Source organism: Nycticebus coucang, chromosome 12 (genome assembly GCF_027406575.1).
Source record: "Nycticebus coucang isolate mNycCou1 chromosome 12, mNycCou1.pri, whole genome shotgun sequence".
In the NCBI taxonomy this organism is placed as follows: domain Eukaryota; kingdom Metazoa; phylum Chordata; class Mammalia; order Primates; family Lorisidae; genus Nycticebus; species Nycticebus coucang.
Window position 1 is genome coordinate 32,256,555 of NC_069791.1, and position 12,602 is coordinate 32,269,156.

General features: G+C 42.2%; 1 protein-coding gene across 1 annotated transcript; it reads left to right on the forward strand.

The window, feature by feature from the left end:
• Positions 1 to 3,670: 3,670 nt before the first annotated feature.
• LOC128561783 (dnaJ homolog subfamily B member 14-like) lies at positions 3,671 to 5,125 on the forward strand. The gene is given in 1 exon segment (XM_053556357.1): positions 3,671 to 5,125. A coding segment is annotated over 1 exon segment (1,140 nt). The 5' UTR covers positions 3,671 to 3,679; the 3' UTR covers positions 4,820 to 5,125.
• Positions 5,126 to 12,602: the final 7,477 nt, after the last annotated feature.

Here is a 12,602-nt window from a genome sequence, read left to right on the forward strand (position 1 = left end):
TAGTCCATTCGTGGACCTGGGCTTCTTCCATGACTTAGCAATTATGAATTGGGCTGCAATAAACATTCTGGTACAGACGTCTTTGTTATATTGTGACTTCTGGTATTCTGGGTATAAACCTAGTAAAGGAATTATAGGATCGAATGGCAGGTCTATTTTTAGGTCTCTAAGTATTCTCCAAACATCCTTCCAGAAGGAATGTATTAGTGGGCATTCCCACCAGCAGTGTAGAAGTGTGCCCTTTCCTCCACATCCGTGCCAACATTTCTGGTTTTGGGATTTTGTTGTGTGGGCTACTCTTACTGGGGTTAGGTGATATCTCAGAGTAGTTTTGATTTGCATTTCTCTGATGATTAAGGATGATGAGCTTTTTTTCATGTGTTTGTAGATCGTGCGTCAGTCTTCTTTAGAGAAGTTTCTCTTCAAGTCCCTTGCCCACCCTGAGATGGGGTCACATGTTCTTTTCTTGTTAATACGTTTGAGTTCTCTGTGGATTCTGGTTATTAGACCTTTATCGGAGGTATAACCTGCAAATATTTTCTCCCATTCTGAGGGCTGTCTGCTTCCTTTACTCACTATGTTCTTGGCTGTGCAGAAGCTTTTTAGTTTGATCAGGTCCTAGTAGTGTATTTTTGATAGTGCTTCAATTGCCTGGGGAGTCCTCCTCATAAAATATTCACCCAGGCTGATTCCTTCAAGAGTTTTCCCCGCACTTTCTTCAAGTATTTTTATAGTTTCATGTCTTAAGTTTAAATATTTTATCCAGTGAGAGTCTATCTTAGTTAATGGTGAAAGATGTGGGTCCAGTTTCAATCTTCTACAGGTTGCCAGCCAGTTTACCCAGCACCATTTGTTAGATAGGGAATCTTTTCCCCACTGAATGTTTTTAATTGGCTTGTCAAAGATCAAATAACGTTAAGTAGCTGGATCCATCTCTTGGTTCTCTATTCTGTTCCATATATCTACTTCTCTGCTTTTGTGCCAGTACCATGCTGTTTTGATCACTATGGATTTATAGTACAGTCTCAGGTCTGGTAGCATGATTCCTCCTGCTTTGTTTTTATTGCTCAGTAATGTTTTGGCCATTCGAGGTTTTTTCTGATTCCATATAAAACGAAGTATTATTTTTTCAAGATCTTTAAAGTATGACAATGGAGCTTTGATAGGAATTGCATTAAAGTTATATATTGCTTTGGGCAGTATGGACATTTTAACAATGTTGATTCTGCCCAGCCATGAGCATGGTATGTTTTTCCATCTGTTAACATCTTCGGCTATTTCTTTTCTTAGAGTTTCATAGTTCTCTTTGTAGAGATCTTTCACGTCCTTTGTTAGGTATACTCCCAAATATTTCATCTTCTTTGGCACTACTGTGAAAGGAATAGAGTCCTTGACTGTTTGTTCTGCTTGCTTATTGTTGGTATATATAAAGGCTACAGATTTATGGGTGTTGATTTTGTAGCCTGAGACATTGCTATATTCCTTGATCACTTCTAAAAGTTTTGTAGTAGAATCCCTAGTGTTTTCCAGATATACGATCACATCATCTGCGAAGAGTGAAAGTTTGATCTCTTCTGACCCTATGTGGATACCCTTGATTGCCTTTTCTTCCCTAATTGCAATGGCTAAAACTTCCATTACAATGTTGAAGAGCAATGGAGACAATGGGCAACCTTGCCTGGTTCCTGATCTAAGTGGAAATGATTTCAATTTAACTCCATTCAATAAGATATTGGCTGTGGGTTTGCTGTAGATGGCCTCTATTAGTTTAAGAAATGTCCCTTCTATACCAATTTTCTTAAGTGCTCTGATCATGAAGGGATGCTGGATATTATCAAAAGCTTTTTCTGCATCAATTGAAAGAATAATATGGTCTTTATTTTTGTGTATGTGTTGAGTTATATTTATAGATTTACGTATATTGAACCAGCCTTGAGACCCTGGGATAAATCTGACTTGGTCATGGTGTATAATTTTTTTGATGTGTTGTTGGATTCTGTTTGTTAGGATCTTATTGAGTATTTTAGTATCTATATTCATTAGTGATATTGGTCTATAATTTTCTTTTCTTGTTGGGTCTTTCCTTGGTTTAGGGATCAAGGTGATATTTGCTTCGTAGAATGTGCTGGGTAATATTCCTTCTTTTTCTATATTTTGAAAGAGGTTTAGTAGTATAGGTACTAGTTCTTCTTTAAAGGTTTGGTAGAATTCTGATGTAAAGCCATCTGGTCCTGGGCTTTTCTTTTTAGGGAGATTTTGTATAGTTGATGCTATTTCAGAACTCGATATAGGCCTGTTCAACATTTCCACTTCGTTCTGGCTAAGTCTTGGTAGGTGGCGTACTTCCAGGTATTGGTCGATTTCTTTCAGATTTTCATATTTGTGAGAGTAGAGTTTCTTGTAGTATTCGTTAAGGATTTTTTGAATTTCTGAGGGGTCTGTTGTTATTTCATCATTACCATTTCTGATTGATGAAATTAGAGATTTTACTCTTTTTTTCCTGGTTAGGTTGGCTAAAGGTTTATCTATTTTATTGATCTTTTCAAGAAACCAGCTTTTGGATTTATTGATCTGTTGTATAATTCTTTTGTTTTCAATGTCATTTAATTCTGCTCTGATTTTGGTTATTTCTTTTCTTCTGCTGCGTTTGGGGTTGAAGTGTTCTTCTTTCTCCAGTTGCTTGAGATGTTCCATTAAGTTATTAACTTCCTCTCTTTCCGTTTTCTTGAGGAAGGCTTGCAGTGCTATAAATTTCCCTCTTAGGACTGCCTTTGCAGTATCCCAGAGGTTCTGGTAATTCATGTCTTGATTGTTGTTTTGTTCCAAAAATATGGTGATTTCCTTCTTAATCTCATCTATAACCCATGTATCCTTCAGCATAAGGTTGTTTAGCTTCCACGTTTTTGTATGGGTATGCAGGTTCCTGTTGTTATTTAGTTCAACTTTTATTCCATGATGGTCTTAGAAGATGCAAGGAATAATTTCTATTTTTTTAAATTTGCTGAGGTTAGATTTGTGGCCTAGGATGTGGTCGATTTTGGAGTATGTTCCGTGGGCTGATGAGAAGAATGTGTATTCAGTTCTTTGGGGATGAAATGTTCTGTAGATGTCTGTTAAGTCCAGAGGTTGAATGGTTAAGTTTAAATCTAAAATTTCTTTGCTTAGCTTCTTTTTGGAGGATCTATCTAGGACTGCTAAAGGGGTGTTAAAATCTCCAACTACTATGGAAGTGGAGGAAATCGAGTTGCTCATGTCTGTTAGAGTTTCTCTTATAAATTGAGGTGCAGAGCCTTTCTCCCCGGCCCGGTCCGCGCGAGTCGTGCCGGAGGTCGGGGGCCTGGCCTCAACCGAAGTCCTTCCGTGACCGGCAGCCGGGCCGCCGCCGCCGCCAGCCCCCGGGCCAGGGGGCCGCTGCGCACGGACCACCAGGTGGGCTCAGACGCCGACCCGGGAGCGCGGTCCGGGGCCGGGAGGGATGCGGCTGGCACGGGGCGGGGAGGCCTCCGTGAGGAGGCAGAGCTGCGAGGCCCACCCATTCTCCCGGGCCGCCGCTGCGGTCCCCTGCGCTCCTCCTCGCTCGCCGCCGCACACCCCCACCGGGCCGGCCTTTCCTCTCCGTGGCGACTGCTTCTGCCCCTCGTAGCCACGCTACTGGAGGAAACGGAAGAAGCTGCAGGCCATGGAGGGGAACCGGGATGAGGCGGAGAAATGTGTCGAGATCGCCCGGGAGGCCCTGAACGTCGGCAACCGCGAGAAGGCCCAGCGCTTCCTGCAGAAGGCCGAGAAGCTCTACCCACTGCCCTTGGCCTGTGCACTATTGGAAATAATTATGAAAAATGGAAGCACAGCTGGAAATAGTGCTCATTGCCGAAAACCATCAGGAAGTGGTGATCAAAGCAAGCCTAACTGCACAAAGGACAGCACATCTGGTAGTGGTGAAGGTGGAAAAGGCTATACCAAAGACCAAGTAGAGGGAGTTCTCAGCATAAACAAATGTAAAAATTACTATGAAGTACTTGGAGTTACGAAAGATGCTGGTGATGAAGATTTGAAAAAAGCTTATAGAAAGCTTGCTTTGAAGTTTCATCCAGACAAAAACCATGCACCTGGAGCAACAGATGCTTTTAAAAAGACTGGAAACGCTTATGCTGTTTTAAGCAATCCAGAAAAACGAAAACAATATGACCTCACAGGCAATGAAGAACAAGCTTGTAATCACCAAAACAATGGGAGATTTAATTTCCATAGAGGTTGTGAAGCTGATATAACTCCAGAAGACTTGTTTAATATATTTTTTGGTGGTGGATTTCCTTCAGGTAGTGTACATTCATTTTCAAATTGACGGGCTGGTTACAGCCATCAACATCAACATCAACATAGTGGCCATGAAAGAGAGGAAGAAAGAGGAGATGGAGGTTTTTCTGTGTTTATCCAGCTGATGCCCATTATTGTATTGATCCTCGTGTCATTATTAAGCCAATTGATGGTCTCTAATCCTCCTTATTCCTTATATCCCAGCTCTGGATCAGGGCAAACCATTAAAATGCAGACAGAAAATTTGGGTGTTGTTTATTATGTCAACAAGGACTTTAAAAATGAATATAAAGGAATGTTACTACAGAAGGTAGAAAAGAGTGTAGAAGAAGATTATGTGACTAATATTCGAAATAATTGCTGGAAAGAAAGACAACAAAAAACAGATATGCAGTATGCAGCAAAAGTGTACTGTGATGATCATCTCCGAAGGAAGGTGGACGCCTTGAGCATGGACAACTGTAAGGAATTAGAGCGGCTGACCAGTCTTTATAAAGGAGGATGAACTGGAATTTTTATGTATACCTTTTTTGTTTTTTCTGTAAGTTTAGTATCATCATGAGAGATGAAGAAAAAGATTTGATATTAAAAACTGAGCTGTTGGTTCCCAAATCTTGGACTGTTTATTACCCACTGGCTCCTTTAAATAGTAAGAACTGAAAACTAAAATTAATATTTTAGTTATGCTTCTGCAGTTATTCTCATTTTCAAAGCTTATATGATTCCTAACCAAAAATGTCTGGAGAGAAGATTGTCACACCTGTAGCAATTTCCAGTTTTAGTGATTCTCCATTTTTCTTTCGTCATGTAAATATTTATGGAATGATCATTTTGTGTACATAAAGATTATTGCCTTTTATTTAAATTCTTTAATATTTAGCTCCATGAGACACTTCAGTTTAAATTGATGAAATAAATATTACATGACACAATTACATTTTTCTTGTTGAGGTCTCAAATAGGTGGAGTTTAAACAATGAAACTTTTTCAAAAAGAAAAAACTGTTTAATTTTATGTAAAATCTTATAGCATTATCAGCTTAGAGGGAATTGATATTTTTATTATTGCTGTTATATTCCAAAATACATATTGAGATAAATGAACTGGTATAGAATATCAGTTTACTATTTAGTTTTATGAATTGCTATACATATACATACAGAGAAATGAAAAGCTATCCTGGTAGATTTTAAGAGAAATATGAGGAAATGGCTATATGTACTAAATTAAAAGGATCTTCAACAGTAAAGTGCAGTTATGCCATTTGCAACTTAAGTAATTAAAAGGCCCCCAAATGTTCATGTATATATCTTTGAAGGCTGCTAAAATTTATTCTTTATAGAGGACCACCTATTTTTCTCCCCATGGAAATTGCAGTTTTTTAGTGATCATTTAAGCAGGATCCAAAAGTAAATGGATTTTTTTTATAAGTACTAAGAATTATTATTAAAATACAGCTTTGTGCCTTTAACCCTATGCCAACTTTTAAACATATAAGTAGATTACAGTACACTTACTTGATCAGAGCATGATCTGTTTGGCCACATGCAATAGTAAACAGAAGTACAGCAGCAGGTAGAATAGTGATTTAAAGCAAGTTGTCCTTAAAAAATTCTGAGTTAAAAATCTATTCATCATTGAATAATTTTATTAATACTATAGTAATAAGCTCCTTGTAATTAAATCCATAATAAAACTAGAAAAAATAAATAAATAAATAAGTTGAGGTGCATTGTGGTTGGGTGCATAAATATTAATAATTGAGATCTCATCATATTGAGTATTACCTTTAACAAATATGAAGTGTCCATCCTTATCCTCAATTATTTTGGTTGGTTTAAAGCCTATTGCGTCTGCGAACAGGATTGCAATGCCTGCTTTTTTCTGCTTTCCATTTGCCTGGAATATAGATGACCATCCCTTCACCTTGAGTCTATATCTGTCTTTTAAATGTAAGATGCGATTCTTGGATGCAGCAGATATTGGCTTGAGTTTTTGTATCCAGTCCGCCAACCTATGCCTCTTTAGAGGACAATTTAAACCATTCACATTAATTGAGAGTATTGATAAGCCTTTCCAGAGACCGGAGGACATTTTTAATCCTTTTGCAACTGTGGAAGTTGTAATTTGATCAAAAATTTTTTGGGTGGGTTTACTTTTGTGGTGGAGAATTATGCTGGTCTTTATGGAGGATAGGTCTAAGAATGTCCTGGAGAGCTGGTTTAGTTGTGGCAAATTTCTTCAACATGTGAATGTCATTGAAGTATTTAATTTCTCTGTCATAAATGAAGCTCAGTTTAGCTGGGTACAGGATCCTGGGTTGAAAGTTATTTTGTTTTAGGAGATTAAAAGTCGATGACCATCCTCTTCTAGCTTGAAAGGTTTCAGCAGAGAGATCTGCAGTTATTCTGATATTCTTCCCCTTGTAGGTAATGGTTTTCTTTCATCTGGCAGCTTTCAGAATTTTCTCCTTCATATTAACTTTAGTGAAATTGATTATGATGTGTCTGGGGGATGTCTTATTTGGGTTGAGTCGTGCTAGAGTTCTGAAACTGTCTGCTATCTGAATTTAGGAATCTCTTGGCATGTCTGGAAAGTTCTCCTTCATAATCTCATGGAGAAGAGAGTCTGTGCCTTGTGAAGCCACTTCGTCACTTTCGGGGATCCCTATAAGACGAATATTGGTTTTCTTCAAATTATCCGAGAGCTCTCTGAGAGAGAGTGGTCTGTTTTTGCTCTCCATTTCTCTTCTTCTTTGAGGGTTTGGGAGCGTTCGAAAGCTTTGTCTTCAATGTCAGAAATCCTTTCTTCTGCTTGCTCCATCCTGTTACTGAGGGATTCTACTGTGTTTCTCAGATCTTTGAGGGATGCAACTTCTTGTCTCAATGTGTCGAAATCTTTCGTCATTCGGTCTTTGAATCCATTGACTTCTTGAGATAACTTTTGGAATTCTAATTTGATCTTATTTGCTATCCAGATCCTGAATTCATTTTCTGACATCTCAGCTATTTGTTTGTGTATGGGGTCTTGTGCTGTTTCTGCCCCATTGATCCTTGGGGGAGTTGATCTACTCTGATTATTCATATTGCCAGAGTTTTTCTGTTGATTTCACCTCATGATTGTTTTTCACTGTTGCCTCTGGCTGTCCTCAGAGTTGGGGAGGTGTCTCTCCAAGATTAGACCCCAGTGGAATCACTCTATTGTTGCTGGATCTTTGTAGGGAGTGACCCTGTGTAGTTCCTCGTGGGCTGCTCTAGCTAGGGAGTTCTGGTTGTGGAAGCAGCTCCAGTTTGTGACACACCCGGATCCAGCAACAGGGCTGGGGGTGGTGCGCATGGTTCTGGGAGTGCCAGGCACCTAGTAACTTTGGCACAGAGAGCCCAAGGCTCCAGCAGTCTCTGGCCAGGAGAAGAGCTCTGCGCAGAGGCAGGGAGGGCTCCAAAGGGCACGCAGCTACCAGAGTCCCTGTTCAGATGAACGGGCTAGTGTGGAAGCTGGGAGGACACAGGAGGGAGGACACAGGGTTATGTGGCTCCCGCAGTTCCTGGTCAGGGAATGTGGAGGCCCGGTGGGTGCAGGTCACCCGTCGGGGGTCACTGCACAGCTCTTATGGAGGTCTGGGTGGCGCCAAGCCCAGGAGTTTGAGGTTGCTATGAGCTGTGACGTCACGGCACTCTACCCAGGGCAACAGCCCAAGGCTCCAGTGTGCCAAAACTGTCTCACTCTGCCCCTAAGGATTAAGGCTGTAAGGTAGCTCAGTCCCCACCTTTAGGCTGCTCAATCAGTAAGTTACTTTGACCCACCCAATCCTTGCTCTGAGACCCTGAGGGCGGAGCTTGCCAGGGCAGTTCCTTCACAATGGCTTCCTGCGCCCAGCTCAGTGGCTCAGTCTGGGGCCCCAGACAATGCCCAAACTCCACACTCCTGCTCAAGCTCTCCCCAAGGCAGTTCAACTGAGTGCCAAGTCCAAGAACACCAAAACAGTTCACAGGTAAGGCCTTTCTGGTTTGCAGTCTCAGTGCTGCTTGTACTTATGGTTGCCGGCGTGATTTGGTCAATCGAATACACACAACCACTTGCCAGTTTTCCACTGTTTTTGTCCTCCTCTTGGGGTCCAGAAGTCCCTTGCTGGCTCCCTGTATCCTCAAAGGGATGATTATAGGCAGATCCCACCGGCCAGAGATGCCTGGAGTCTTGTCTCCCCAGACTCGCTGTTCCCAGTTGCAGGGAAGCTGTTACTCGGCCGCCATCTTTAATCTTTCTGCAAAAGTAATTTTAATAATACATATTATTTAAACCAATATATCTAAAATGTTACCATTTCAACATGGTTATTATAGAAATTATTAACACGATATATTACATTCTTTTTTCCATATTAAATCTTTGAAACTTGGTATGCACTTCACATCATATTTTAACTCAGACTAGCCACATTTCCAGTGCTCATCACTCACAGGTGACTCGTGGCTGCCATATTTGAAGGTGCAGGTAGAGACCTCAAGAATCCTTCAGGTCATGGAGCCACCAGTAGAAAGGTAGGAATGAGAGGAAGGGGAGAAAAGATGAAAACGGGTGAAAGACAAGCAATGGAGAGCGTGTAGTGAGAAAATAAGACAAAGATAAATAAAAGGAGATAAAGGGAATGAACATTTTCTGGACAGTTGCTATGTGTCAACAGTTGAGTATAATAAGTGTTCAGGTGTTACTTGGTAACAATCTTTGATCTCTCCTGAGTCCTTAAATAGGAAAGTTGCAATTGAAGTAAAGTGGTGATGACCTTACTGGTGATGACTCAGTAATTTAGAGAAGTACTTTCTAAGTCATGGAAAAACATTGTCTGGCTCATTTGCTCATAGAATGAAGACTAATGTGCTTCTAGCATGGAAAGGAAACCATTGAGAAGGCCACATCTGAGCATGCAAGAATCCTCCTCAAAGCAAACATAATTATTATTTCATTTATCCATTCAGTAACAGGCATTGAAGATCTAGTATGTAGGAGCACACAGCCATGAGACAGGACCCAAAGACAAAAACTAACCCAATAATTGTGCAAATATTTTTTCAAGTTGTATCCAGCTTTATTAAAGATACTTACTATAAACAATCATGGTATTTCAGGCAGGACATGGGCAGACAATCACAAACAGTATACAACAACTTTTAAACTCCCTTCTTCAATGGTCTACCAAAAATCAGAAAGCCACTATAGGCTCAGGGCCCATAGCTCAGTGGTTAGGGTGCCAGCCACATACACCAGGGCTGACTAGTTCGAACCTGGCTCAGGCCTGCTAAACAACAATGACAACTACAACAACAACAACAAATAGCCAGGCGTTGTGGTAGGTGCCTATAATCCCACCTACTTGGGAGACTGAGGCAAGAGAATTGCTTAAGTCCAAGAGTTTAAGGTTGCTGTGAGCTGTGATGCCACAGCACTCTGCTGAGGGCAATAGAGTGAGACCCTCTCCCCCCCCCCAAAAAAAAAAAGAAAGAAAGAAAGAAAGCCACTCTCAATGAAGTCTTCATTTGATGCTCTGAACAGGAAAGTTCAGAGTGATGGTTGACATTTCACATTTAGCATGTTGTTTAATGAGTTTTCACAAGCTAACCCCCACTTTCAGCAAATGAAATGAAAATGGCAGAATTTGTCTGAAGATCCACTGTCTACATATGGAACCCCTGCTCTTTGGCGGGAGGGAGAGATGCCATCTCAGTGGAAAGTCCAGATTCCTTGACATACTGATAACATATTATTAGGTGTCAGATCTCAAGAGGTGACGTGTGTAAGGGAGTTAAGACTATGCTGAAGGCAGAGAGGGAGAATCATCCATAAAAACAAATTTTTCCATACCACAAGGCATTTGTGCCAAGTTGGCTGCGTGTCAACATCAGAGAATCCCTTCTCCTGAGAGCCAGGAGGAAGCTGCTCAGAACCAGAAGGGAAAGGTGTTTTCCCCACGTCAGTCTCCCTTTGGAGACATTCCATGAGTGACATTTGCCCTTCCCCCCATTAACAACAATGAAGTACTCTGTGTGCTAACAACATTGCTTAAAGCAAAAAAGCAAAACAAAATTCTCTGTTGCTATAAAACGTGATAAAAAAAATAATATTTCAAACCGTAAGGCCACCAGAAGTACACAATTATCCAAAATGCACACACTCCGCTTGGCATCCCCAGCACCTGCAGCTTTCTGTGCCTGGTCTCTTTGGCATCTTCATTTTCTGCAGGGTCAGCTTTTCCCTTTTTCCCTTTGGGGACCTTCTCTCCCTGCTTTGCGGGGCCTTTTTAGGCTCTAGGAGCAGGGTTAGCAGACAGCCTTGTGGATCTTTTCTGTGGTTCATCCTTTGCCTCAAGTTTATCCCCTTCAGCCTTTCTCTTGGGCATGGTGGCAATGGTGGTGGGGCACAGTGGGACACCGGGGTGCATGGGCTTTGGTCCATCCAGGAATCATTCTCACCTCCTCTTCTTCACACTGCTCCTGTGTAAATGTTTGTAAGGGCATCCTGTGACAGTGCTACGAAGAAAAAATCCAAGGTGCACCAAGAGCGTATGACAAGGGAATCTAACGTAAGATTGGGAGTCAAAGAAGGCTTCCCTGAAGAATTAGAGTTTGAATCAAGATCTGAAGAATAAAGGAGGAATGAACGAAGGAAAGAGCTGGGAGGGAAGCCCACACAGAGGAAGACTGCGTGTAAAGACCCTGCAGTAGGGGAGCGCCAGGTTTGCCCAGGGAATTGAAAGGACGTTGGCGGGGCTGACTCACACGGTGAGACAGGTGCAGAGTGAGGGCATCCTAGGAAGCACCAAGGGCCCAGGGGAAAGGCAAGTTTACAGGGCCGCCTTCCTTGGCGCTGCGGTCCTTGGCCTTGCCCTGCATCTCATCCCATCTGCAAGGCTCAGCTACTGCACCCTGACTGCTGGAGGGAGTTTCCAGGGGGAGTCAGTGCTCAACAGAGGAACACAGTGACTGTCACTTTCCTTCCCCACCTTTTCTAGACCCCAAAACACTCGATGAAGAACAAAATGACATCTCTCAGCTCTCACTCCTCCTTCCTGACTGAACCAAAGCCTCCGAGACTTTCTAAGGCCTTCACCCCCAAAAAGATAGAAACACAGATAGTTGCAACTCAACTCATCTCAAACCTCCTGCTGCAAGGCCTCTGTCATGTAGATCCTGTGGAGAAAGATAGGGTAAGCCTGGCATTCCAGAGGCGCGTGTGAACACCAATGGCTGACTCTCCTGGCAGGCACAGCTCCCCAGGGAAGGGCCTTGCCTAGACATGCAATCCACTCTCCATGCTGCCAGATCACTGAGGTCAAACACACGACCCAATTTGGCCTATTTGAGGTAAGGGAAGGTCTTCTGAGGGATACTGGGTGACCATATCCTGCTTTTAAGAAGATGACCTTGGGCCGGCATGGTGGCTCATGCCTGTAGTTGTAGCACTCTGGGAGGCCAAGGGGGGCGGATTGCCTGAGCTCAGGAGTTCAATACCAGCCTGATCAAGAGTGAGACCCTGTCTCTAAGAAAAAGAAAAAACTAGCCATGTAGGAATTGTGGTGGGTGCTTGTAGTCCCAGCTACTCAGGAGGCTGAGGCAAGGGGATCACTTGAGCCCACAAATTTGAAGTTGCTATGAGCTATGACAGGGCACAGAGTGAGACTCTATCTCAAAAAGAAAAAATATGACCCTGAAAGATATTGGTCTAATTCTGCCTCTGGATGTGATGATGTCTGCTTGTACTGTCTGTAACAGTCAGAGCCACCTTGCAACCATGGGAGGACTCAGCCTCCACGGAACGTCAATGTGATAGAGAGGACAGAAGGAGTTAGAAGCAAGGTGGAGGGGAGATCAGCGGAGATGCAGGTTGTGCCCCGACTTCCTTCTTTTCCACTTGGTCACTAATAAACGGATGTTTTTGTATAGAGCCTAGTGTTGCATGCCCATGTGGCTAGGTGTGCTCAGGAGAAACTGCTTCCCACACTCCTTTTTCTCCTTTCAAACACCAAGACATAATTTTGGCACAATAGTAGGGTTTTCCTCAGAGGAGTTCTAGGCAAATAACATTTGTAATGAGATGGAACTCAAAAGAGAGAATGAAGGAGAGGAAAGAAAAGAGAGCTCATCTGTGATTTCCGGGAGTAGGGAGATTTGGGGGCCCACCCTAAATCTGTAGGTAAAAAACAGATGTAAGTTAGACAAAAATGCACACAGGTCTTTCATGTAGACCCTCCATTTTAAGACTGAAAAATGGTGGAGGTTCTTTCCATATTCGAGTGG